At 37.5% G+C, this 27,507-nt stretch overlaps 1 protein-coding gene across 6 annotated transcripts in view; it reads left to right on the forward strand.

The window, feature by feature from the left end:
* ZNF385B (zinc finger protein 385B) overlaps positions 1-27,507 on the forward strand; it is a 149,093-nt gene that overhangs the window by 23,478 nt on the left and 98,108 nt on the right. For 4 of the 6 annotated variants that reach the window (XM_036387173.2, XM_036387169.2, XM_036387168.2 and 1 more), the window contains exon 2: positions 6,698-7,000. In XM_036387173.2, the coding sequence (XP_036243066.1) occupies positions 6,700-7,000 (301 nt within the window). In that variant the 5' untranslated portion in view covers positions 6,698-6,699. Of the gene's footprint in view, positions 1-6,697; positions 7,001-14,399; positions 14,798-27,507 lie in introns of those variants that run through there. The other 2 variants (XM_036387172.2, XM_036387171.2) reach the window with 2 other exon arrangements.

Below are 27,507 nucleotides of genomic sequence, written 5' to 3' on the forward strand. Positions count from 1 at the left end.
GGGATAGCACTGTGGATAGTGGGATCATTATAAGGGTTTGTTAAAAACATGTGTTATAGAGAAAGCTAAGGGAGCTGAGTAGCCATTTTCCTGGAAGGTCTACTCTCTCTGAGGTTTCTGCATGTGGTAGGGGAGGACAATGTCTAAAATGACATCTAAACAAAAGTTGGACACTTTGGGCATCTAAATATTCTTCTGTAATTAGCTAAGATTGCTTAGAGCGCAAGTTAACTGAAGGTAAGCAGAGGTTTAATGACAGACTGCTGAGTAGAAGGCACCAACTTGTCAAATGGTTCATCAAGCAAAATCGTATTATGGTAATTCTGTAGAACTATCTGTTTGTCTTGAAGCATAATCCAGGATAGCTGTCTGGACTCCAAACTTGGTTAGCCCGCTTGGCAGAAGCCTGATGTGTTATGTCAGGTGAGGATACACCTCTTTGGCAAATAAACTGATGTGTAAATAGATTTGTGTTAATGCTAAGAGTGCCACCAATCTGTAAGTATGGGTGCTACAGAGGAAAGGATCAACCTTACAATTAGAGCTAACTGCAGATATTGGCACAAGCAACAGCAGTCACTGATAACCTCAGCTGAGAGTCATTTCATTTACTCCAGTTTAGCTGAGCTCACAGTCTAGTGCAGCAGGTCAAATTTCAGGTTTCCTTAACATAGAAAATTTCAAGGCAGTAAAACAAAGCAAAGTGCTAGCTACTTGAATGCTTCCAGTTTTCTGAATTACCTTGTGCTGAACAGCTAATGTTTGTGTTGTGAAACTACCATCTGTTTTTATAGTTTGAAGAGAATCTCCTTCAAATGTTAAATGCTCTAAAATGTGTTAGTGAAGAGGCTGTCAGCCATTTGTTACCATTCAAAAGTTATCATGCACAGTGAAAGCAAGCTGAGTTTCTATTCCTCTTTTTATTGATAACTAGCATCAAAATTAAAGCTAAAAAATTCCTTAGCCCAGTTTGGTCTGTGTACTGTGACCAATTGATTATTCTTTATCTGTCTTAAGAAATAAAAATGTGTTTACTTTTTTGAACCATCCAATTTTTACTGTAACTTTGAATAAAAACATGTCATGTATTTTGAAAGCAGAGATGAAATACATAGCCAAGAGTTGATCAGGTATGGATGGGTGGGTAATAAATAGTTTGACAGGTGGACATGTTGCAGAATATGATGCCTCCTTGAGGAATTTCAGAACAAGATGAGGATTAAACATGGCAGTTCTCTGTTTGGGTTTTATTGAAAGAAAGAGGAACACATCTTCAGAAACCAAACAGGTCCCTTAAACATATGGGGGATTTTTCAAGGCTGGCTTCAAAAGAGTCTCTAGTGCTTTTTTTAACTCTGTAGGATACTGTGCACAAGGCGCTATGCATATGCTGTTCACCACAGTATCCCAAAAGAACTTGTTGCCCAGATGGTGCAAACCATATGCCTCTTGATAGTTTATCTGTGTTTGGGAAATACTCTCTAAAAATACAATTAAGGTCATGAGACTTGTAAAAAACAGCTCAAGTGAATATTTAAATAATGCTCTGGAGGTATTCAAAGCTGGTTTGTGTATTTTTTGGGGTTGGATTTTTTCTTTTGGGAGATGTGTGTAAATGTTTCATGGAGAGATGAGGAAGCCGGGGATCATAGCTCAGCGTGAGACCACAGCTCTTCAGGTATGTGTGCAGGCTTCCCTAGTTCAGTGCATAGATAGTTTTTCTCCATTGTAGATGCTCAAGAGGACTACAAAACAAGGTTGGGTCCTGTGTGTCTCTCTCTCCCTGCTTCTCCCAGCTGTCTGAATGAACCTTTTGGAAATGTAACAATACAGAAAGCCAGTTAATTTTGGTTTTTGTTCCCATGTCTTCAGCAACTCATTTGATTATTTGCAAAAGCTAAGGGAGAAAATTCTCTTTGCCCATATGTAAGTTGTTAAAATACGTTTTCCTTTTTGCTTACCTGGCACAGATCCACAGAGGAAAGGCAGTCTAATTACATTTCCAGCACAGTGGTTCTTTGAAGTATGAACTAATTAGGAATGGGCATTGCAAAAGTTTAGACCAGCACTCAGGAAAAGAATGCATCATGTAACCATCACTAATTCATTAGGATAACCAAAGCTTGTTTCCTTTGAGTAAAGATTTGCACATTCTCACCTACAGCACTGTACTATATAAAATACTTCTTTGTAGCTCCTCTGAAAGCACAGCTCTGTTTAAAAGTAAATTAGCCAGCCAAATTGAAAGGCTAATTGCCTTGAGCTTCAAGTACAAAGGATATCCAGACTTAGATTTCTTTGCCAGCTGCAAGAGGCTGAGGGAGATGTGTTTTCAGAAATCCTAACAGGATATCTCATTACACTTCAGAATTTTAATGTGGTGTCATAAATCACTAACTTATTCTTGCTCCAGTATTGTTTGCAGAATCTATTGAGATAGATCAGTTCTGTGTACTGGGAGGAAATGTGGTGGAGGGACAATCCTGTTTAGTCTGGTAACAGTTTATGCCAAATACCTGAAAAGGTCTTAAACTAATTTTTCTTCTGACCAAAATCATAAGAGGAAGCAATGTAAAGTATATCTGGTTTGATTCATAAGTTGTTTTTGCAAGGGCAAGATAGATGGGGCATACAATCCCTTCACAGACTTAACATTTCTCTGGATCAAGCTGGATATATGGATGCTCTTCTGTGTTTCCTGCCTTGTTTTTCTTGTTTTCCCATTCTCACCTTTCAATTTTTAATTGAGTCTAATCCCCATTGAGTAAATACAGTGACAACTTTTGCAATGTGTATGTCCAGTGTGATTCACAGAATCATGTCCTTTCTGTATTGATCATTTTAATTTGTGGATATTGTTATGTATCAGCTGCTGCTAAGACTTGGCTTACACTGTGCTGTGTTAAGGTTATACAGAACTGGGAGCTTGCAGGATTGATCTAATGTATTTTCTCCATATGATAATTCCCAACCCTTCTGCCTTTTAATGAACTCATATTCTTGTTCTTACTCATACTCTTCAACTTCTAAATACTTTACAATCCTACCTATAACAATTACTCTAAATTACTTTTTGGTTTCAGAGAATGTAATGATTATGTAACTCCTCTTTATTCTCAGCTCACTGACTGTAGTCTCAAGTAGCTGCTTCTGTTACATGATAATGTTATTGAGCTATGTGTGAACCTGAGGAATGAAATGGCTCTGTTTCATATCTGACTCCTGGTGGGTGAGAGCAAGTACCACTCAGAATGCTTCACAATCTATCTGTAGGAAGAAGCTCTTTTTGAAAGAGAAAAACACTTGTCAGATGTGCACTTGTATAAATTTGAGTGACTAGAAAGTTTAGAGACTAAGAACAAAGTGGTTGGTTTATGGGTTTTTTTTCTTGTTTGTGTTTTTTCCTATTACAAATTAATGTGTATGTACATGTTTCTTTCATAAAAGTTTAAAGCATTCAGATAGCTTTCTAAGGAAAGGTTAGCTTGTGCAAGGCAAACCTCATTCATGGTGAGGTTCTTAACACTGACTCAATGCAGAATTGTACTTGTGCTGGATGTTCTAGAACCAGGACATTTCAAAGTTGTGATTTTCCAACCTGAAATTTAAAGAAGAAAGGAAGGATACAAAATTTTGAAAACAGTGGAAAATTTCCTTGTGTGTAATAACTTTTTTAGTTTTTGAACAAACACATACAACCACAAGATGTGCTCGTTTATGGTAAAATCTGTATTGCTGTTTTATGGAGAGACGAGAAAAACGTTCATACTTTAAAATCTCAGCATATGTTTGCTACCAATATTTTCTTTTTATAAACTCTAGAAGAGACTAAACAAAGCTTTTCAAATGCAGTGATTTGTTCTACCAAATGATCAGATCTCCAAATCCCAGGAGGGTGAGGGCTGGGATTTCTGTAAGGAGCAAGCAGATTTCTGAGGCTTGGCATGGTCTTGTCTCTGGCTGCACATAGGGGTTCTGTCCAGGGTTGGACTGGTCAGAGTATGCTGCTGGAAGCCCTCCTATGCTCAATGTAGGCATTTTCTCAGAAGTGATTTCCATCTGCTGCTCCCATCAGTTGTTGGGAGGTCATGGCTGCTTATAATCAGGCCACCTTTTAATTTAGATGCAGAGTTTAAGGCAGCGAAGGTTGTTTCAAAATTTCAGCTTGTGGTTTTTAATTCTTAAATTAGTAGCAAGAGATTGCTTCAAGGACTCATTTGTCTGGTGTATGCAACTTTGTAGTAAAACTGAAATTATAGTTATTTTGTTGTTAAAACTAGAGTGTAACTTGGTAGTGATTTGTTTTTATTTGTTTGAAGGTTAATTTTCTTTCTATACTGGCAGCTGGGATGCCTAAGGGTGCAGGTGCAGCGTGTGACTCCTTGCTGTGCTCAATTGTTCTTTCTGGGTGCATCCACGTTTATAAATACTTCTGGTGATGTCAGGACTGCACTTTTGAGGCAAATGTTCTGATTTTCCCCATGTACCTTGCTTTGGCCCATAATTGAGCAGTCTCAGACTTCACCAAGGTTTTGTTCCTTTGGAGGAAAGGAAGCAGAAACCTGCAGTCCAGGAGCGCAGGTGTCTTGTGCCGCAGCGCTAATGCAGTACCAGCCCAGTGCTTTCCAAAACAGCCCTCCCTGGGAAGGCTTTGGTCCTCTTACAGGCAGCTCCATCAGTCTTCCTTCTGCTCCATGCAGCTTCCTAATGCAGATGTTTGCCTCTGCCAATTTTAGTGGTATCCAAACCAACTGAGCTTCATTAAGATCTTACAGATGATTGAAATAATTGCTGAATGATATTTTTGATTATTTTCTGTCTGCAACCAAACGTACAAGATTTCTGACAGGCCAGGATTTTTAAACTGCAACATATTTATTATTCTATAATGGTTTGTATGTACAACTTGTAAAAGAATTTTTGTTTCATAACATTTTACTTCAGAGAAAAAAAGTCACAACAGTGACATTGAAATAAAAAATTACAGAAAACAAAGGGACTAGGGGAGGTTATTGACGGTTTAAAATACATTGAAAAAAACAAATACTGACGCTCTAAGGAGATTAAATTTTCAGATGAAAATGTTATCTTAGCTCAGCTGAGTCAAGGATCTTGGTTGCTTGCCTTGAAATATGATACTTACACTTAAATGATTTAGTGTGATAGTCTGTAGCCTAGGTTTTCAGGACCACCAGTATTTTGTTTTTAAATTAATTAGGTACCTATGCACTATGATTATTTTTAATAATTAGTTTTATTCTTATTTGATGTGATTTATACCTTAATGTGTCGTTAACAGTTCTGTTATCAAACAAACAATGTTATCTATAAGAAAGATATGAAGTCTATTTACCATACTTGATCAGTGAAGTGTACTTGAAGCAATCTGTACCAATACTAAAATGTTAAGCATGGGCTAGGAATGTGAGGAAATACTCTATCCTACCATATAAATGACTAAATAATTCTGAAGATTTTTCTGAGTACACCCCTGTGCCAGAGAACAGAACAGACTTTCTCTTGGTAGCAAACTTAACTGGATTATGAGAGAGATACTCTAGTGTTACTTGTGAATGCTGCACTCTTCTGGGGAGGATTACTGCCACTTTTGGTTTAAAAGTTTCTGTATTTCAGTGCTCCTGCCTAACAGGGTGGTAGGTGTACATGAAGTTCTGTGCTGCTCTGGTTCCCAGGCTGGAAAAGGGACCTTGTGTTTGAAGTCTTTTGCTTTTGAAACCTGAGCACAGGTGCACTCTTGCCTGCAAAGAGCTGCTTTTGTGCACTGCTCTCTGAGCTAGCCTTTGGCCATCCAGAATATTTGGGTGGTGGGGGATGAGAATAAACATCAATTTGTGTAGCTAAGAAAACAGAATTATTTTTATGAGTTATCTTAGACCCTCTATTTCTTCTCTGCCGGTTTAGCGCCATACCTTAAATGAAATATGGACTTTCTGCCTATATATATAAAATTGTACTTTGTGCAGCTTGATGATGAGGTTTTTAATTCTCTAGAGCAAGTTAATATTTCAGGCTCTTGGCTTGTTGTTCAGGAACTCGCATTTACCATGATTTTGTGTAGTTTGCACAAGACTAATGTTTAGCTGACTTTCTGCTGTACAATAGTTTGAGTTGTGAAGGTATGCATGGACAAATATTGATAACATATGGTCTTTGTATGAAGCTGAAGATTTGGATGTATGTGAAAGTGGAAAGGCTACATTAGTCTCATTTGAATAGTCTGCTGTCTTCCAGTGTTTCCATAAGATTTCTTGCTGGCATCCTTTTTGTTGAATAATTGTATTTGAAGCAGTGGGCACTGCTATAGTCATTGGAAAGTAAAAAGCTCTGGCACCAGTGTTTAGTAAGGCAAAGGAAATGTATTTGAAAATAATCTTAACCTCTGCTACAGATGCAATAATAAATCTGCTTTAAAATAGAGAGCTTGCTTAACAAAATAATGAGTTGTTGCAAGTTGCTGTGCACAGACTGTGATACATTGCCAACTTATTATTTCTGAGCTCTGTGGTGTGTCACAAATGCTTTTATTTCTATATTAAGCAATGCCTCTGCAGTTTGGAACCTTATTTGTTAGAACTGGTTGCTGGGTCGTGTATTGCAGCATTTTAAAAAAGAAAATGCAGTTTTAATAGTAAGGATTTGTTGCTCTCTAGTAACAATTTGTCTCTTTTCCTTGTAGGTATGAAGCGTCCATTAAGTCCTGACCACATCATTGAAGATGGGATTATGAATCAACCAGCTGCTCTACGCACCTTTGAGGAAAAAGGACTGAGGAATGACAGACAGGATTACCAATTAAGCAAAGAAAAAAAGAAGATACTGTTTTCCTTCTGTGAAGTGTGCAATATACAGCTGAATTCTGCAGCCCAAGCTCAAGTTCATTACAATGGGAAATCTCACTTGAAAAGAGTGAAGCAGCTAAATAATGGAAAACTCCCTACAAGTACAGCTCCTGGCACTTTGTTTGCAAGTACAAGCACAGGTACATAATTAGTTTGAGATGTTGTGTTTTGGTCAAGAATTCTGAGGAAGCTTTTAAGCTCTACCTTCTCTACCCAATATAATCATTAAACTTAATATAGATTAGTACTAGTAGTTAATAATATTTTGCCATGTTTAGAATTACTGGTGTATTTCTTTTCCTGGTCTATTTGAAAGTAACTCTTGTGTATCCAAACACTTGCACATTTTGTCATCTGCTTTTGTTCCCAAAAGAAAGTTCTGGAGGGATGCTACATGCACAGGAGAAACTTTAAAATGAAATCTAGTAATGGAATTATGGAGAAGGAGAGCTGGAATTGACAGGCCTGGCCCTTTCATTCTTTCTGCTTTCAGCCCTCAGGGTTTTAACCACTCTTATCCATAGAATCAGTTTAGGTTGGAAAAGACCTCTAAGTAAGAAGTATTTCAAAGCAAGACTTTTTACTTAATAGGAAAAACAAAAGTCTTGGGCAAAATGCATCTAGCATGCATAATGTGAAGATACAAAGCACATAATATGCCCTTCTGTTTATTTGGGGGGGAGGGGTTGTTTTTTTATTTTAATGTTTGACTCTGTTCATAGCAACTTGAGAAAAATCCAACAGATCTTGAATCTTCATACAAGAAGTTTCTTAATTGTAGTATTTGTTTTTATTTGCCACGTTAAGATACTGGCTTTGGTTTCTTTTGTTTTTTATAGAAACAGTCAACCTGCATTGAAAGGTTTAGCTTTTTCTTCTGATTTTTTTTCTTGTTAACTGAATTTTACTTGTTTTGAAGTCTGTGGTACTGTTTTGTTTGACTTAGAACTAAGCAGTGTGAGAGTATCAGTGGTGTAAGTCGTGTGATTCAAAAGATGAAATTCTTATTGAATAACTTCTAGATTAATTAATTGTGAGCATTCTTAAAATAACTGGATATCTGTGAGATGTTATGCTTGATTTGTGATTCCTCTGTGTGTGGACCTACAATGCAGACATATAAAAACATTTTCTATTTTTCTTGCTTTTTGTTATCTTAACCCCTTCATCTGATGCCTTTGCTGTCATTGCTGGTGATCACAGCTGATGCTCTGGCACCATTACTCAAAGAATGCTCTGATGCTCAGAATACAAGTATGTTTGCTGGAGCACATGCTTTGGGGTTACTGCATAGCTTGAGACTTAAGATGTGTGTTTCTTTGTACTTTGTTGACCACTCTCTGTATATTAGACTCTCAGTTGTGTGCTGGTTATGCTGGTCTATCTGGTGCATGTTGAAATAAGCATTCCTTTTTTTCATAGCTGAGGGATATTGTGTTCATAGCATTGAAAAGAAAGAAAAGCCTTCTAACAGACCATTTATTATTACTGTGATTACATAAACAATTTAATATGCTGTTTAAGAACTAGCGAGAGAACAAGATTTACTGAGATGTAGTTCTCAAAGAACATTTTCCAAAAATAACTAGAAATTAATTTTCTTTTAAATGGACATTATTCAGGCTCAGTTTTAATCCATGTCCTCTGGAGTGTTATTACCTCTTGTAATGGAGGTCTTCCTTTCCCATTTCTTCAGCTAACATTGTAAACAGAACTAATTGTGCAGATGGTAAGAGAGCAATTATATTAATCCCACCTCACCAGTGAATAGATATTATTCCAGATGCAAAGAAAGCAAATAGCCTCTCTCATACTTCACTGTTATAGCTGCACCCTTCTAACAAAGCAGCTAGTGAACAGTTCAACATACCTTAGGAAACTTCCTGCAAAAGTTCCATCCAGTGTCAGGTTGGAGTTTTTCCTCTGTGTTCAATAGATAAATGTGAAATCAATAATATTCCCTCTGGAAAATGAGGTGACTGTAAAATATACATGACTGAAAAGTTTCCTGGACCCTTCAGAAACCAGGATTACAGACCTGCCAGAACTGTCGTGATTCTGTGTGACAAAATTGATGGATCACTGACTCCAGCTCTTCCTGACACTTGGTAGACTTTGTTATAAATGGAGATGAGGCATGTTTTCATAGTCATTCTGTTTTGTGGTCCTCTCTGTGACAGGTGGCCCTCAGTTGTTAGCAAATGTCCTTTTAATTTTTGACTTCTACTGTGCTTCACAACTATAAGCTCCAGTTGTTGCTCTTAACTTGCTGGTAATGGTCCTTGTACTACTATTGGAATGTTTATTAAGATTTGATACCTGGGATTCCAGGTCCTGGAAAGGATACCTTTAATTACATACATGCAGGGCTTTTATATATTTAAAATCTAAATATAATTTTAGAGATGAGTTTAAAGCTACTTCTTTGTATTTAGAGTAAGGGTGCAATTGTCATAGGATTTAAATATATATTTAGCAACAAATTTTTCTAAAAAGTTTCCTCTATTTCTAGTTAATCTTGCCTTGCCAAGTTCTTTTGCTATTGTACCTCTACCTGCAATTTAAATTACTTCCTAGCAAGTGAAATTTAATAGAAAATAAAGATTTAAGAGCTGCTTTTCTTCATATTGTCACAATCAAGAAATCAGTGGGTTACACTAGGTCATTTTGGTGATTTGATCCACTCACTGAACTTCTCATTTTATTTACATTGCTGTTGAAAACTGGAAGAAAAGAGCATTCTGCTTGGGAAATACATTGCACACGGTGAGCCTTCCCTCTTGGCTACGTTAGTGCTTGTTTATTACCGGCCATGCCCACCATGGCTCTTAGTGCAGCCACTCCCAGGGCCATCCCGACCCTTGTGCCAGGCACACGGACGTACAGACGGGTTTGTACAGACAGGCTGCTGTCAGCAGGACATAAATGCACTCTCATCAAAGTCAGAAAGTGCGTGTTTGCCTTCACAGCTTAAGTTGGGAATGATTTCATGTATTTCCTATGAAGAAAAAGGAAAAGAAAGGGTGATTTCCTGCAGCCTTGGGGAGATGTATTTTGGAGCGAGCCAGTTTAAAGCTTTTCAGTGAGCTGGCCGTGCCGGAGCCTGCAGCAGATCCCAGCTGTCCTGGGTACCCGGAATCCACCTGCCCCCGCTGAGAGCAGGGGCTGAGCACCCGCTGCTCACAGGGCCGCGGCCAGTCCTGGGCACAGGGCACGAACTTGGCTCAGGGCTGATTGAAATCTGCTCGCCTCCTCCGTGCCTCCCGCGATCTAACGAGGAGGGAATTGCTGGGAGGCGGGATGCGCCAGGATGCTCGGTACCCACGCGATGGCGCTGCAGCCCGGGCCATGCCGAGCCGCGCGTTCGGCATCCCGGCGCATTGCTGCGGGGATAACTGCGGGGACAACTGCGGGCTGCTCCCAGCGCCGGCCGGGCATGCCGGGCACGGCTGCCTTGCGTTCCTCCCGCTTCCTCCTCGGAGGTGACACCGGTTTTGCGCCACGAATTCTCATTGCTTCCTCCATGGGGTGGTGTGTCCTGGCTCTCTCTTCTTTCCCCCATGGTAACGTGGGAACAGTTGGTGTAGTTTTAAGGAAGTGTACTAGAAATGCCTGTCAAAGTCCAGATCTCTGGAAACGTGTAGGGAAGTTTCATCTTTGTTACAGAAGGTGCCCAGATTTAAAAGTGGGCGAAGGAAAATCCCTTTTCCATGGGTCCTAGGCTGTTTTAAAGAGCACATGTGCTTCAGGACACTCATTGATGCCCATGTGATCTTTCTGCAGGTCTGGCTGGAGGTGTGATTGGGATGTCAGGATGTGCTGTATCCTGGCAGCAGCTCTGCCTTCTTGTTCTTGAAATCTCTGACCTTGCGTGACAGTTTTGGAAATGCTGTAGGACCCTATACCATGACTCTTTGTAAGGAACAGTGCTACAAGTTGTTGTGTGAACACTGCAATACTGAGGAAATAATCACAGGGTGATTTCCTGAGGTGTTACAAACACACAGTTTTGTGGTCTGGTTCACAGCAATGACAGTCAGGGATTTGTTAATATAGCAAAATAAATACATAAATTACTAGACTTCTGTTGTGTTTGTGACTTAAATCAGGTCACAAAAAGGGCCTAGTAGTGGTAGTGGAAGGGAGAAGGTAAAACAGCAGTTTTAGGCATGGGAGAAGAACAAGGGAGTTTGGACAAGGCAGGGCTTCTTCCACTTTTGATAACAGAGATTAGAGCTTCTTTGTCTCTTTGTGCAGTACCATATAAATGTTTAAATCTAGTCAACCTATCAAGTTAATGGAGGCAGGGAGGCTTAGATTCAAGAGCTCAGATTATTCTTGATAGGATCCATGGACTGTATAGCTAACTTGCACATTAGTTTTCAAGAAAAAATAGAGATAGAAAGTGTGGATAGTATCTTCAGCCAAAAAATTTAACAGACTATCACTGGACTTTGAGAAATTGTACTGAAATTATACATTCCAGATAGCCTTAGATCAGACCCATGATGGTTGGTTACAACAGAATGAATCTGCAGCACACTGCTCTCATTTCAGTGGAGTTTTTACTTGGTTTTTGTCAGAAGAAACTAAACCTTAGTGCGGGTTTTTGTATGTAGGTTTTAATCTTTATATGGGCCAAGACTGGGTTTCTGACAGGTACCTTAGTTGCCATCTGAGACTGCTTTGTGCCAACATAATGGAGTACAGAACTTTTGCTTACTTTAAGCCTCTTGATCTAGGTCCTCAATTCCTTCTCTCAATGTTTGTCTTTCATTAATCTAAAAAAAAGACAAGGATAATCTGATTTTTATTGCAGAAGATCTTTATGAATTATTCTAGCAAGTACTCAGAGGAATGCAAAGCAGCAATTAAAAGTATCTTTAAAACATTTGTGACCTGAGTCCTATTAAATACATGCATGTATAGCTATAGAATTAGTACGCAAGTCTGTAGAGAGCACTGTGAGCTTACTCTTTTTTTGTGTTGGCCCAAAACCTTTTTTACACTAGTAGAAGATGAGCACTTGTTCTGCCTTCATGTCAGCTGCCTACAGCCTGAACTTTTGGAAAGCAGTTTCAAGAAAGCTGCTTCTGTGGGGCCACAAAGTGGAGCAACTCCTCAGGGCTTCCCCTCTCTGCCCTCTTGTGAGAGGGAGGTTGCTCCATGCTTTGCTGTCCTACTATTGGTAAAATCCATTTTCCTATTTGTAAAAAGTTATACTCTCACTAAAAAGCAAAGCTGTGTCCAATATAATAGAAATAACAACAGAAAGAGTTACATGCCCGTAATGAAATATGGCTTAGTGAGCTGTTGAGAAACTCTTACTATTTCACTTCTTTCTACAGGGTATGTTGGCTTTTTTCTTATTCAGTGATCTCTTGAGCAAGATGACATTTGGTAGATGGTACCACATTCTCTGCATCACTTGAGTCTCTTCCACCATTTACTTAAGAGATAGGTAATGGTACATAACATTTTTCTTACAGAATGAAATGTATTTAGTAAAAGCAATTGCTGTTTTTTTCTTTCACAGAAGTCATCATAGAAACATAGAATATGCTGAATTTGAAGGAACCCATCAGGATCATAATTAGCTGCTTTGAAATTAGGCAGATATATTGTATTCTTTTTGGGCACTTGGTATTCCTCACAAAATGCTGATGGTGAGACTTAATATCAAGGCCCAGAACTGACATTAACGTGACATTAAAATAAAAAAAATATTTTTCCATGACTACACACTCTATTCATAATATAGTTCTTTGAGTAACTGCACTATGGAAGTACTGGTAAAATTGATAAAAAAATATTAAGTAGATTATATGTGCGCTCACTGGTAGTCTTCAGGAAAAACATGGGGAAATCATTATTTTATTGGAGCTGATTTTTTTCAAGTAATTGATAAGTTAATCAGAAAAAAGCATTCAAAAATTTTCCTAATTCCCTAATGGCAAATTGAAAACCATAACTCTTTTGAAGTAGGTAAGAGTTATCAGACCAATTTTTCATTTCTGGACTCCATTCTCTTGGAGGTGGGGACCACATGAATGACATTAAGCAAAAAAATAAAGTATGTACCTATTATGGAAAAAAATGGTTTATAGGCAGTGGTCCTTTGGGTGGAATGTGGAAGGATTTCAAAATAAAATTGGACAGTACATTCGGGACCCTTTGCCACTATTTGCATAGAGATATTCTTGTAGCAAAATGCCTTCCTGGACAGTTTAACCTCTCTTCAAGGGCAGTTATGCTGTGGTAAAAAGAAGCATTTAAGACATCAGTAAATCAGACATTTTAGAGTTTAGGACCAAAAATACAACTGCTCACCAGCCATGGTTTCAAGCTGAGAATGGCTGCAGGAGTGACACAACTTCTGCTTCAGTTGGGAGCATATCCCTCGTCATTTAACCACTTCAGGCATGGCCTGGGGAGTGTCATAAATCAGCTGAGTTGATGTTGCCAGAATTTCTTCACTGTCTCACTGAAGGATGGGATCCACAGTTTAGAGGTGTAGGCAGCTGAGATGAAAAGGGATCTATAAGTTCAGACACTTTTATTTGTGTGCCATGATTTCTGTATTAAAACTATTGGAAGAAACAAAATAATGAAGTCAGGTTTGTTAATTATTTTTACCTTGTAAAAAGAAAACTGATCTCTTCTCTGTATAGTAATTTTTTTCATCTGGGATCCAATCCTGTCAAGATTTCTCTGGTAGTTTTCTCATGACCCAGCAGTATATTTGGATACCTGTACAGGTAATATAAAAAAAAACTCCTGTGTCCTTCAGTTGCTTCAAAGTCTAGTTGTGGTTACATCTGTCTTATGCTGTGTATCTCTGGGTTTGGAGTATGCACAGCAACACATGCTCTCTTACCTTTCTGGGGAAAGAGAACCTATGAAGTACCTGAAAAGATAAAAAAGGTGTACATTGTGAGAAGTCCATGTGGGAGTAGGAATAGCATGAATTTAATAAGCCATGAAGGTTTTTCATAGTAAGTAATTTAAAGTTAATGTTGTTTTGAAAGAATGAAGGCATTGGTCATGCAATTTCATGCTTTTAATGATATTTTTATTTCAGTAAAAATATTTAATCTGCTAGACTGTGCAGGTCTTTGTTGGGTCTGCATTCTGAATGTTTTCACCCAAATATTTATTATACTTTTTAATGGATATCCTTGTTTTTAATATTTAATAGACTTCATTTGGTACATGGTTAAAAAATACTTACTTCATTTGCATAATTTTGAATTAATCTTATTTAGAAAAGCTTTAAGGAATCATAAATTTTTATTGCTGGATTTCCTCCCCCCCCACCCCCCCCCGGTAATGAACCTCATCACAATACAGGCTGCTGCTCATTCTCCTCTGTCTCGTGTTTGTTGTAGAAAAGACAGAGCTATTTTTAACATTTACACAGTCTAGATAGATGATTCCTCGTTCTGTGTGGTTTGGAGCTGAAGCTGTAGAGCCTTTCATAATCATATCCTTTTATTTTTTTATGGTTTGCTTGAATTTGATCTCTGTAGCTGATTCCATGCATTGATAATGAAGGCTTGGGTTGCCTGATTCTCAGCATAAATTCAGGCAGACTTCTAGTTTGACAGGGCTCTGTGTTTCGGTAGGCATGAAGATACAGAACTGAAATTGCTTTGCTTTCTTTACAAATGACTCAGAGTGTGCTTGTCCTTCCCTAAAATGTTGCCAGCGTGTGAAGGATTTTCAATGAGCAGTGCAATAAGCCAGCATCTGGGAAGGTTGGAGGCTGCTCTGCTATAGCAGTGAACTGTCACACAGATGAGCAGGGCTGGAGCCAACACTCTGTAGCACCGTAGATCATATTGGTCACATACTGGAAGTTTTGTTTATGTAACTTGGTTGCTGTTTAACCTGCTTAAATAGTATTGCCATAATGTGGAGTGGGCTTCCCAGTAGAGGTGAGTCTGTTTTTTATTATTAAACTTCAGTGAATTGCTTTGTGCTACGACATTGAGTGGATGCTTACATGTTTGGCATTATTTCTGTGTGCAGTGCATTTCTGTTTTAGTTATTCCAGTGGAAAGGATAATGAAAAAGGCAAGGCATGTAATGCATCTTTTTGTTCTCTTCTTATTTCAGTATTAAAAGTAACTAAATATGTGGCAAGCTCCCTTTCCTTGCTTGCTGTTTGCAGAGGGCATCTTTCCAGTAGGTGACTTCCTATGCATTTTAAATGTTTTTTGAATGTCAGTGATGCTGTGTTATTGTTGTAGAAGGAAGCTTATTAGCAGTGTGAATAAATATCTCTTACCAGAGCTTGCTTTCTGGCTTGTTAAATCTCAAAGTATGGTTACAATGGTGTGTGAAACACAAGAGCTGTCGGATTCTCCAGATAAACTAAAAAAGTAAAGAATGAAATAAATTGTATACTGGATTTGACATATTAGGTATGTCTGTCATTGTTAATATTAAAAGTTATGATCTGTCATGCCCAGAACAGCTTCTAGTAATTCATTTGCACTGACAGCTTTCTTTAAGAAGGGTATAAAATTACTGTTGCTCTCCCTAACCAGTTAAATTTGAGATTTAGTGCACCAAGTTTTATTTAAGGGAACAGATAGTGTGCTAAAGGTAGCCTCTGAAGTTCTAGTAACAAATCTTTAAGCTTGAAAGCATTATCATAAACTAAACAGACTTTGTACTCTTGTGTTTAAAAAAAGGGGGTATTATTGAGAATTTCACCCATAGCAGAACAAAAAGGAAATTAGTTCAGCTGAGTTACTTATTAAGCACTGCTATTATGTGAATATTGAGTTGGTGAGGTGAGACCTCATATGATGATATTTGTGTATGCTGATAGTATTTTTTAATAAAAATATTTATTAATTTTTTTCTTCCTTGCTATAGAAATGTCTGTGCTTACTATGTAAAGACTGCTGTGGTTTTTTTTTTCTTCTGAGGAACTAGGACAGCTCATGCTTTTTCCTGCTAAATATATTTATGAGGCAGCTGTTTTATAGCTTTCAGCTCCAAAGTTATAGATAAGTGTGTATTTGTTTGACAGAAGATTCGAGAATTTCCATTTACTGCCAGTACATGTAAAGCTTGGCTAAGCAGACTGCATCAGGAGCACACACACCATTTGTATTAGCCAATCTGTCTTTGCAAGTCCCAGGGCCACTATCTTGCTAGAAGCCACTGTGTGCTTTTGAAAGCATGAAATTAGTTTTATACTGAGCACATAGTTTCTCATTTAGCAGTTCTTTTTATGGTAATGGTCAATTTATGGTTCAGTGCCAGAATTTTGGTGTTCTGTCAAAGCTGATAGCTTCTGCTAAGGTGTTCTTTGGAGATAAAGACAAACAAACAAAATCCAAAACAATACCCCCCAACAAAAATGCAGTTTGTGGTGGGGATCCTAGGGAGAAGCAAAAATAAAAGAAAGTTCTCCAAATGGCCCAACTCTTGACATTGCTGATAGCATTTTGGAATTATTCAGTTGTAGTATTTCAGAAAATATTTTTCATTCATGACACGAAACTATTGAATTAATTGTCACCTTTTTATACTTCATAAGTTTTTTTGTTTGCACTTTTTTTCCCTGTGACATGTAAAATTGCTGTCTCTCAATGCTAATTTTTTCCATGTGCTTATTTAATGATTAAGGTCAACATGCACTTGAAAAATGTATATGAAACACCCTAAACTTCCAGGATGATTTTTAGATAGCAGCTTTAGAATACCTTAGGAGCTTTTCCCTTTCTTTAGGAATCTATAGAAGTCAAAACGAGTTGCTATTAAAACCTTTTTTAATACATTTAATTCATAAGTTGATGAACCAACTTATTTTTAACCTGGGTCTTGTTCTTGGCAGGTTTTTGTTGTTTTTCTAACTATGCCAGATTTGTGACTCTTCCTCACTAGAAGCTATGTTTGATGAAATGTTAGGGTGGTTAACATTCTGCACTTCACTTGGGTTACTCTCAAAATTGCATTGTTTTAAACCTAGGTCTTCACAATTCTGACTTGATCCTGAAATAAGCATTTTTTAATGTTACAATATTTGCTTCTTTACTCAGTTTTGTCTGCAAGGAGCAAATTTTGATGTTGCTTTTTTTTTGTGCAAGATGTTGTTGGCTCTAGAGCTGGCAGCGTTTCTTCCAAGTGCTGAGGAGAGATCCTGTTCCACCTACTGTTATGCCTTCCTGGGATAAGAAAAAGCTGGAGGTCATCATTCCCAGAAGTTAAGAAGTAAATGTAAACTCCATCATTGTGGAGGAGAAGCAGTAGAAGCCATGGAGATGACTGCCCTTTGTCACAGGCACTCGGAAAGCACAGCAGTCCCACTGCAGCCAAGGTCCCTTTTCAAAACCATGTTTGGGTGCTTCTGTAGTCATGCAAGAGATGCATACTGGCAGCTTAAATATATATTGTTGTCATTTTAGGACCTCTGAGTAGATTTGCTTGCTACTCTTCAGTGTGTGTTTAAAGGCTACCAGGCAGAAAATATTATGAACATTTGGAAACAATGTGTGTGACATGTTGCTACTGTGGCATATAAAAATTGTTTTGTTTCTCTAAGTGCTTGAGCTAGAATGCCTTTCTTTGTCCTTTTATTTTTTAGTAATTCTTTGTATTATTATGAATATAAACTTGCCAAATTTCAATCTGGTTGGTTCTTTGTTTGAAGATGGTTTTTGCAAGGTCCTTTTAGCCTTAAAGATCTTGCATCTTCTCCAAGTGTCTTTATTGCTGCATGTTTCCTCTTCTGCCATTTCATATTGGTAGTTCAAGTGACAGGCAGAATTGGTGTGTTTGTCGTGCTGGACAAAACTACTTCACTTCTGGTGTGGAGGTTTATTTCTTCTGTATCCATTCTCCAGCTATTTCTGTATCAGATTGTCAGCTATCACATGGCACTGTAATTTTAATTTCTTCTCCTTTGGAAGACATTAAAGTATGGTGATCCTCTGCTTTTTGGGAGTTTTCAGGAGGCAGCAGCTTCTCTAGTGCCAAGATTACTTTACAAGGAGATTCTGAAGAAGAGGACACAAAGTTAAAAGGAAAAGGAATTATTGGGGAAGTGGTATGTTGTGAGCAAATCCATGTTAGTCACTTGACTCAGGGATCCAAGTCTAGCTAAGCTCTCAGTGGAAAATTTGAAATTTGCTTTTTTTAGTGGAGGTCACTGATGAATCTTGCCAGAGGAGCTGAGTGCACTGAGAACTGTAGTTCACTGTAGCAGCCCTGTGGAAGCTTTACTACTGAAGCTCAAGTTTATATGTTTTTTTCTGTCTGTAGGTTAAAGAGCCAGAGATGTTCTGGAGGTCTCACCCAGAATGTTCAGCCAAGAAATTCTCTTTTTTTTTAATCTGCTTTCTGTTCTGTTGGATTTTGAGCAGTGCTCATAACATGACTCTGAAGGGAAAATAAACTGAGTAACTTCCCTCTTTCACATATGCTTTTTTGTTCCTGTAAGGATTTTTTTAAAATTATTTTTCAGTTGGAAGTGAGGAAAGCTGGGTGTGTTTTGATCTCCAGAGGTGTAAGGAGAGTGCTTTTGTATTGATACCAGCAGTCAGGGCAGATGAAAGGCAATATTCCTTAGCCTTGGGTAGGTTCGAGACCTACACTGAAGTGTTTGTGTCTCTGACTGAGCAGTGCAGATCATGAGAGGAGATGAGGAAGTCTTTTTAATACTCTGTGAATAGAGGAATACAGCTTCCTTAAGGCTTGAGGCTTTAAAATTCATATAGTGTGCTACAGGAGCTACTTGAGGGAAGGGATATGACTGAAAACTCAGTGGACAAAATCTTCCCTTTAAGCAACTTGTGAAACTGTTAGACTTTGGGCAATATTTTGTGTTATGATGCATTTGGTAATACCACTTGTTAGTGTATGGGTTGCTCTGGATGGTGTAGGAGGTCTGTGTTCAGATCACCTGTGTTCAGGTGATGAAAGGATGTTTCCATGTCAAGGGACTTCTGAGGTTACTGTAGTGTGTTCTGTTTTGGATTTTTTTTCTTGGTGTTGCTAGCTGTTCACATTGGTACTGTTTATATTTTTACTGAGCTGGAAAAAAAATCCAAAATTGAATATACCTCAATAAGGTCTTTGGTGTGTGAGTTTCCCTTTTGCTTGCTTCAAGCATTCTGTGATGGCAGAAGTTGAAACACAGTGCCTGGATTTGGAACTTCTACCTGGGGGTCTCAGTTTTCCTCAGGATATTTCATAGTAGGGGTGGAGAGATGAAGGGGAGGTAAGAAATCCATGTAGGAAGTTCTTAAAATTGTCTGTTTTTCTGCTCAAGCTGGATTCAAAATCTTCACACATGTGCATTTCCTCTGGCTCAGCCTTGAGTGTTTGCAATGATGACATCCTGAAATGTTTTTATGACTGGGCATTTAAATATCATCAGAAATTGGGGTGCTTTTTTTGTCAGGTGATCAAACTTAGGTGGAGCATGGAGAAAATAAAGAGGTGAGGAAGATTCAGAGGCTTTAGAGTGGCACATCTGGATAAAGAGTCACAGAAATCACTTCATCAAGGAAAAACAGACTAGTTGGAAAGGACAGAAGATTATTGTTAGGAATTGCAATTCATGTGTTGTGGCCAGGTTTGTTAGCGGTACCATTCGAGCCTGATGCATCTCTAGTAAGGTTCTGAATAGTAAAAATTGATCTATTAAGTAATCATTGTAGTAACCTCTTTTTAATGAAACACAAACGGCACTTAGCTCCTGTGTACCCAGGTTACTTCTGAAAATAAGATTTAAGCTTCTCAGTCACTTTGGCTGCTGAGTTAAGGATGAGACTTTGAGAAAAGCCAAAGCTGAAACACCAGGAAGATATTGACTGGGGAGTTAATCTTTATGAAAACAGCCTCAGGTTTTGGGTATTTTAAACGTGGTTATAAAGAATGGAAACTGTCATAGTTCCAGATTTGTTCTTGGTAGCTATTGACAGAAACAAGGACAAATCTAGCAGAAACAAATAAGGATATTGTTGTCCTTTTATTTTAACAGTTGCAAACATTTACTCATTTTAATAATTCACCCTACCTAATAAGTATTTCTCCTTCAGGGGAAAATTGTCTTTTCTTTCAATCTTCCTCCAAACAAACAAGGCAACTTTGTTTCAGAGATTTTCAGACTACCTTTGCAGAAAAAATATTTGAGTTGATATTGTTCAGTTAAGTGTATATTATACTTCTACTCTGATTATTAGTTATTGCATGGTATCTATGCTTAATGTGTTTATTTTTTTTGCTTAAATTCTTGGTAGGTGATGGAACGCCAGGCACAATACTTTGCCTTAGACTAAATTCAGTTGTTTTATGGATTTTTGCAGTTTTGCTTCAAAAATACTTGTTATGATTATCCAGACTTGAAATCAGTGGATGAATTGGGCAGATAAAGCTTATCTGTATTTTTAAAGTATTTCTACTTTATACTGCTTTTCTCATTTGGAAGCTTGGTGTTGATACCCTGACTGCTTCAAGTCATCCCTGTGCAAGGTTGATGCAATGCATCAAAGCTGTTTTAACTGCTTTAAAAAATCAAGATAAGATTCCTAATCTCAGGAATTGTCATTCATTACTTGAATATCTGCAGAGTGGAGAGCAGGGCTGTGTTGTTTCTGCTGGTTGCACATTAGCAGTCCGTGAGTCTCATCCATCCCATGCCCGGGGTGATCATTCCCAGAACCAGCAGCTGGGCACAGGGGAGCTGCTCCAGCCCCTCTCAAGGAGCACCTGCTGTGCCCATTCAACACTGACCCCTCTGTGGCAAAAGCAAACTGCTGGGACAACACTAGGAGTTTGGAAATACATGGGAGCCTGGATGAAAAATGGCAAATTTTTATTCTATCTTGAGTGGTCAAGTACGTGCAGCTAGAAATTACATATCCTAAAATATGTCAAAATAGCAGCTTTTAGTAGGCAGCTGAGTAATGTTAAATGGCAAGAAATTGCTGTGCTGTTGTGCTACCTGGCCAGAAATTGAAATCCCTTTACTCAGTATATTATTTTCTAGGCCATCTATTGCACGAACATGTTGTTTACTGCCTACTTTTAATTGAGTTCTTGGGTCAGGAGAAATTGTTATGCAAAGTCAAGGTTTCAGGAATTGCATAGTTGGTAGAACAGCCAATAACAGTGCAGACACACAGAGGAGGAGGCTTTGAGGAACCAAAATCACTTAGAAACTCTTTTTTTCCCCTTTCTCCTTTTCCCTTTGATGTTGTTGCTGAATGCTAGTGGAACATGATGGTACTGCTGTGGTGTGGAGTAATCAGCTGCTAGCACAAAGCAAGCAAAGCAGCGAAGTCTGAAGGGACATCTACCAATTAACTGAAAATAATGAGAAAGTTATTATTGTTACACTAATCAAAGTTAACTTGTTTCCAAGAAATTTGGAAGTCAATGCATTTGTAAGCCATGTATGGTCTAGTATGACAGCTCTGGTATAAGCAAAGTCACAATCAGTGCATCCACTGGGGCTCACAGACTCTGAGGACTGAAGGAATCACCAAGACTTATCTATTCTACAATACTGGACAAAATTGTCTCTAGCATTAATTCCTTTAGGAGAAGAGATTGCTTTCCCAAATATGCAAGTGTTTGCTGTTAAGTCCAATAAATCTGCAATTGAACTAGAACAGAATATTTAGAGATGCATTCAAGTTCAATTTAAGGACTTCAGGATGTGATGAATTTACTTGTTAAGCTGTTGAATTGTCTAAATAAACCTTTGCCCTTGCAGTTAAGGACTGCATCTTACTGCCAATTGAAATTTTCTGATTATGTGCTAGGAGGTCCCTTTTCCTCTCTACTATTCAAGAACCTCCATGATTAGGTACATTCTCCTAATAAAATGGCAAGGAATCTTGATTTCAAATCTGACACTGTTTGTATTAAGGATGCAATTACAAGCAGGGATTGTGTAACATTTGAAAAGGTTAATATTACTGTTTTTAATAACATGATTTTACATCTGTGGCCTCAGTGATTTGCCGATGAATCAGAACGACAGCTTTGCTGCCACAGTCGTGGACTGTTGGGTCCTGGTGTTTAAAGTCTGCATGACATACTTGTAACTGGAACAAATACTCTTTCAAGCAGGAGTGAGTTCATAAAGCTCTCTATTTTGCATCAAGTTAGAAGCATGATACTGATAGTTCTCCAGATTCTCTGGATTTCTGTTGTCTTTTCCTCTCCTCTAGTTATTTTTGACTGGCAGGATCAAGCTTTTCTCTATGAAAAGAGAGTGAAAGGAAAGTAATTTCCCAGTTCAAATTCCTTGCATATGGTATGGACTGCTTGTTTTGCTCCTTTTAAGAGGTTGGACTCTGTTCCTAATACTGTATTTTAAATACTGAAAGGCATCTATGTAGCAACTCTATGTTCACTGCTTGGTACCATCTGGGATGTGTGGTGAAGTTTGTCACTCAAAGTTATTTTACCAATAGAAAAAGAAAAAATGCATACTATTTTAGCTTAGTATTGATGTAGGGTTTGTACTGGTACTGGCATAGCTTTATCTGATTTCCTGTATGTGATGTGTGCTTATCATGTTGCCTAATTTTCTTGGTGGCAATTTCAAAAGCTTTCATTGATCTAAAGCATACCTTCAGTGAAGACAGAAGGAGGAGAATAGAGAATCTAATCAGCTTGTAAAGGCACTGTGTACATGATTTACCTAACAGATCTTTCCTCACAGTTTTACCTAGGTTTTGGGACAAGAATATCTGTAATCTTACCATGTAAATAATTTTGTTGAGTTTTTATGTTTTTTGCATACATTAGTACTGACATTCATGCTTAGCCGTTGTCTTTTTCTCACTTCATTGTATTGTTTAGAGACAATATCATGCAGAATTATGTTCAGATTATTATCCTTGGAATGTCTTTCCCTCCTTTGGAGCATGTCCCCAGCAGCTACATGCATCTATCCACAAAGACTTCTTTCTGTACTTTGTGGCAAGAGTGGGAACATAGCATAAGCATACTAATTTATTTGGACAACTGGTTCCTGCCTGTTTTACCCTTTTACTTGATGTTAAATGCTTACAGTTGGGTTGCACACAACTGTCTTGAGAAGATGTACTGTTAACTGGCTTGCTCCTAAGCCTGTGACTATAATACTAATACTAATCTTTCTAATACTTTGCAAGCTGGTATTCAGTATTTCTGATTCCAGAGAGTATGCCGCCAGAATATGGGGGTTTTTTTTCTTCATACTAAACTTTCTTACACAGAAGTCGGAATGAAAAGGCTCTATGAATTTAAGTATTGCTTGGAATTTATTTCTGCAGTTTGCTTGAAACTTGACCTTTATCTAAGCTCTTCTCACTTCTGGGTCAGGGTATGTGTACCTGTATTCAAGAATTTGAGAGAGCTGCCCATGAATAAATCCAAAAATAACATGGTTTGAATTAAAGAAGAACATTATTTTGTAGCAGTATCTAAAGTGAAAATGCTCAAACTAACACAGAAGTAGAATTCTCTTTTGCACATCACTGAGTGTCTGACAAAGTTGGTCACTCCTGAATTGCCTGCTTTTTCTCCTATTGTGTACGATTCCCTCTACTTTCCCCTTCTGAAGTCAAGGAGTAACCTGAGGGTAATTACTTTTTTTTTTTTCCCTGAAACATCGTCTTACACTTTTTTAGTTCAAATTTTACATAGTTGTGTGGTAGTATTTTGTCCCCTTCTCTTAAATTTTTCTTTTAGTTATCAGAGTTTGTAACTGATTTTTCTCTACAGTGAAGTACAAATGTGGTGTACTTTCCTGCGGCTTACATTCCTTTAGCTGCAAAATTAACTGAAGTCTTAACTTTGAAAGTTTGATTTTTATTTTTTTTTCTTTGGTAAACAACTATTTTTATGAGCCTTTTTAATTGAGGTTGATAGTAACTGCTGAGAAAAAAATTTTTTTTTCTTTTTTTTTTTTTTAATAAAGCATTTATAGAAAGATGAAAATATTTTCCTTCCAACTTTTCACAAACTTTGTGAGCTTGGATTGGTTTCTCTAAAATGACAACACGTGTTTTTCCTCTTTCTTCCTCTCTCAGCGGCACGTACGTCTGAGGCGTCTGATCTTTGGCTTAAACTACTGTTAAATTTTCATTATGAATGTGCCACCTACTGGAGCAAAAGGCCCATCAGCAAATATTTATTAGTGTTATCTTGTCCCAGACACATTTGCATAGTAATGTCTTGCTAGATTCCTGTGCTTATGGTTGTCAAATCTACACTGCTTTTTGTCAGCCTCACCATAGGGTATGAAAATGGTAATAAGAATTGGAGGGGATGTGGAGCATAAAGGTTTAATAACATGCCTTGGAAAAAAAAAAAGAATTGATATGCTGAATTATAATGAAAAATACCTGCCTGAAACTAATGTCCAGTAAGGGAATCTGAAATTCATAGGTACTCTCAAGTCTTGATTTCATGATGTAAAAAAACCCAAAAACCAACCACTTAATTTTTCAATATAGCATTGTAGCAAAAAGAAAATTTAAACCAGATTTTAGATTATGTAGTAGTTTTTTGTAGTTGTTGTTTAAAAAAAACCAAAAAGCTTTGGTCTTGTCTTGGCATAGGATTAGTCATGTTCATCTTTACAAATGAGATGCAATTTGCTTTGTGCTTGTTGTCTTTTGTGTTACCGTAATGAAATGAATGATTATTTGTATTGCATATCTATGTCTTAAGAGCTAGAGTTCTATTGTGCTAGACTTGTACAGAATTATGGAAAAGACTTATTCCCAAAATTTTTAAATCATCCTTTGAAACTTAAGGCATTAGGCCAGTAGTGCAAACTAGAAGAATAGAGAGGTCTATGAAAAATTGCTCTCCTAAACTTAAATGATTTTCTTGATGTTTCTCATGAAAGTGAGTGCTTTTTTGGCAACACTTGATTCTATCACAGTAGAAAATATCTAATATATGAACAAAACAAAAGGAGGAGCTTCCTGAACATTAATCTGTTCTGCTGCATTAAATATTAATATTAAATTTATTTTTACTGTAGGAAGTCTTTAGCTTAGGCAGGGTTGTCTTTTTTTTGATTGGGCTAGCTATGATGTAGCTGATATGTTAACAGGACAGCTATAAAATTTGGTGGTTTTCCTTACACAAGTTGCCGTTTACTTTCCATGCCTTGCAAGTACAGCTCAGCCATGAGGGCATTTGCTTTTGAAAATGAAGAATGAGTCAAGGAACCACCCTCAGAAAATGAGTGTGCAGTCTAACAGGCTATGAAGGAGGAGACAGGGAGCCAGGAGCTCTCTGATCTCTTCCCATCTCAAGTTGTGGTGCATGTTGCAAACACCAAGGTTTCCAGGTCCTCAACGTCAAATGCAGAGAGTCCAAACTACGCTTACTAAATCTTAAATTTCCATTATACTTCAAGAAAAAATACAATTTACTTAAATCTGGAGTTTTTAACACAGATTTGTAATGATCATAATCAGTGTCCTTGTACACTGCCTGCTCCTTCATTTCATCTCTCTAATGCTGTTAGACTGTGTTTTGCTCTGAATGTGCTGGAATGGTGTTACATATATATTTGGTCAATATACCATAGATAATGAAATGCAAGTACCTGTGGTAGACTGTCCAGGATGTTGGAGTGACTGCTAATAGGGCTCTGTGGCACTGGGATGGCACACAAATTGGCAGGAGATAGTAGCACAATACTGTTCTTCAGGTCTTGAACATATTTTTCTGTGTTCCAGGGGGAACTTGAATTTCCTGGTCATAGATATTGCATTGCCTAAATTCCTATTTCTTTATTTGATAATTGAATGACCAGTTTAATATTTCTAGGTGAGGGAAATTTAGATTTTATGTTGAGTAGTCCTGCTTATGAAAAATATAAATTACTTTTCTTTGCTTTGGTAAGTGATGATCAGAATGTGTCATCTGCAGTTCTGTGCAGCAGGCCAGGGTGTATGCCTGGCCTCGCTCCAGGCAGTGAACTTGGAGTGTGCTGGGGCAGTGCTTCAGGAAGCATGCTGCTTGCAGGAACCCTGCTCACATTTCCATTGGCTGGACAAGTAGGAACATCAGCTGGAGTCATTAATATTGTTGTCTTTAGGGGTGCCTGTAGCTGATCTGCCTGCTTTCCCAGAATAGGACACTGAAGCCAGTAAATAAGGCAATAAAATATTTCACACCTAATAAATTTCATAAACCAAAAGCAAATAAAATCTAGGCAGTTCTAGGAAGAACGCAGTTGTTCCAAATGTTAAGAGATTAAGGTAGTATAGAAAAGACAAGGATAAGAAAATGCACTGCTGTTTTTATAGGAGGAGGTAAAGATTGTATCTCAGGAAACTTCTAAAATGCTTTAAAATACTTCAATAATGAAAAAAACAGAAAAGGGAAGTAAATCCTAAGCAATGTCTGACAGTAAAAACATTTAAAGTACATGAATGTTACTCAACAAAATAAGTGGCTACAAGAACATATCCCAAGGAGGTATTCAAAATAAGTAGAATAAATCATTACAGAAAATAAACATTAAAAAAAATCAAGTCCTGCATGCATTTTTATGGGCATATGGAACTGATTCAAAGCCTGTTTCTTCATAACTGGGCTTTTAAGAATAAAGAAGTTCCTGATCTGTTATTTACTACATTAAAAATGTTGTTCAAAGCATGATTTGGTTTTTTTGTCAGAAATTATTTATTAGTCTTTTTTCTTAATAGGTTATATCAGCTTTCTTTAATTTTATCATTTTTATAGGTATATATGTGCTTTGATGTAGTATATGGACATGTAGCATTAAAAAATAAAATAATTTGAGAGTACAAAACTAAGGTGGACAGAGAAGCAATACACCAGCCATCCTAGTGTATTATAAATTATTTCAGGAAATTACAATTAGGGTTGTGTATATTCATAAAAAATGGCATAAATTATTTGGTTCTTATATCAGTTTGTATCCTGTTATGTCCAAGCAGAGGAAGTTTGGAATCTTGCCTTGGAATATGCAAAATTCAGGATAACAGTCTAGCAGGAGTGGAAGAGACAGGCTAGTTGAAGTCACTGAGAGAAATATGCAATACCTGGTTGTCTTTCATAAAATAATGTGGCATTTTACTTTCAGCTATTTAAAATATGACAATTTTTGTAACATTAGCATAAACTACTAAAAAAAATCACTTTTTGAAAGAACATCTGGAAGTGTTTTGAAAGTCAAAGACCCAAACTTTTGATTCCTGTAAATAATGATGCTTTTTCTAGGGTAACCTCAAAATAAACAGGCTTGCTTACCAATTGTATGTTGTAGCCATAAATAGAACATAATTTTATTTCTCTTCCAACCAAGAAAAATTATTTGATAACTACTTTTCAGTCATTCATATGTAAGCTAAACAAGTGCACATAATATATTCTATCTGTGACATTATATGCTCCTTATCACTGTCATAGCAAATGACAGAGAATTGCTTAGAGATATTTTGAGAATTTCTTACTTGCAGTTCTTCTCTCCTGTGTACAGGAGGGAATTGCAAGGAAGGTTTGAGGAAGTAAAAACATCAAATCAAAGTATAGGATGTATTTTAGTGTGGCAGGGGGCTTTAGGTGTAACAAATTTGAATGTGTCTGTGTCTCATGCTTGTTGCATTATGGTGATGCTTTGGATATTTGGTTTCCA

This window comes from Molothrus ater, chromosome 7 (assembly GCF_012460135.2).
Source record: "Molothrus ater isolate BHLD 08-10-18 breed brown headed cowbird chromosome 7, BPBGC_Mater_1.1, whole genome shotgun sequence".
In the NCBI taxonomy this organism is placed as follows: domain Eukaryota; kingdom Metazoa; phylum Chordata; class Aves; order Passeriformes; family Icteridae; genus Molothrus; species Molothrus ater.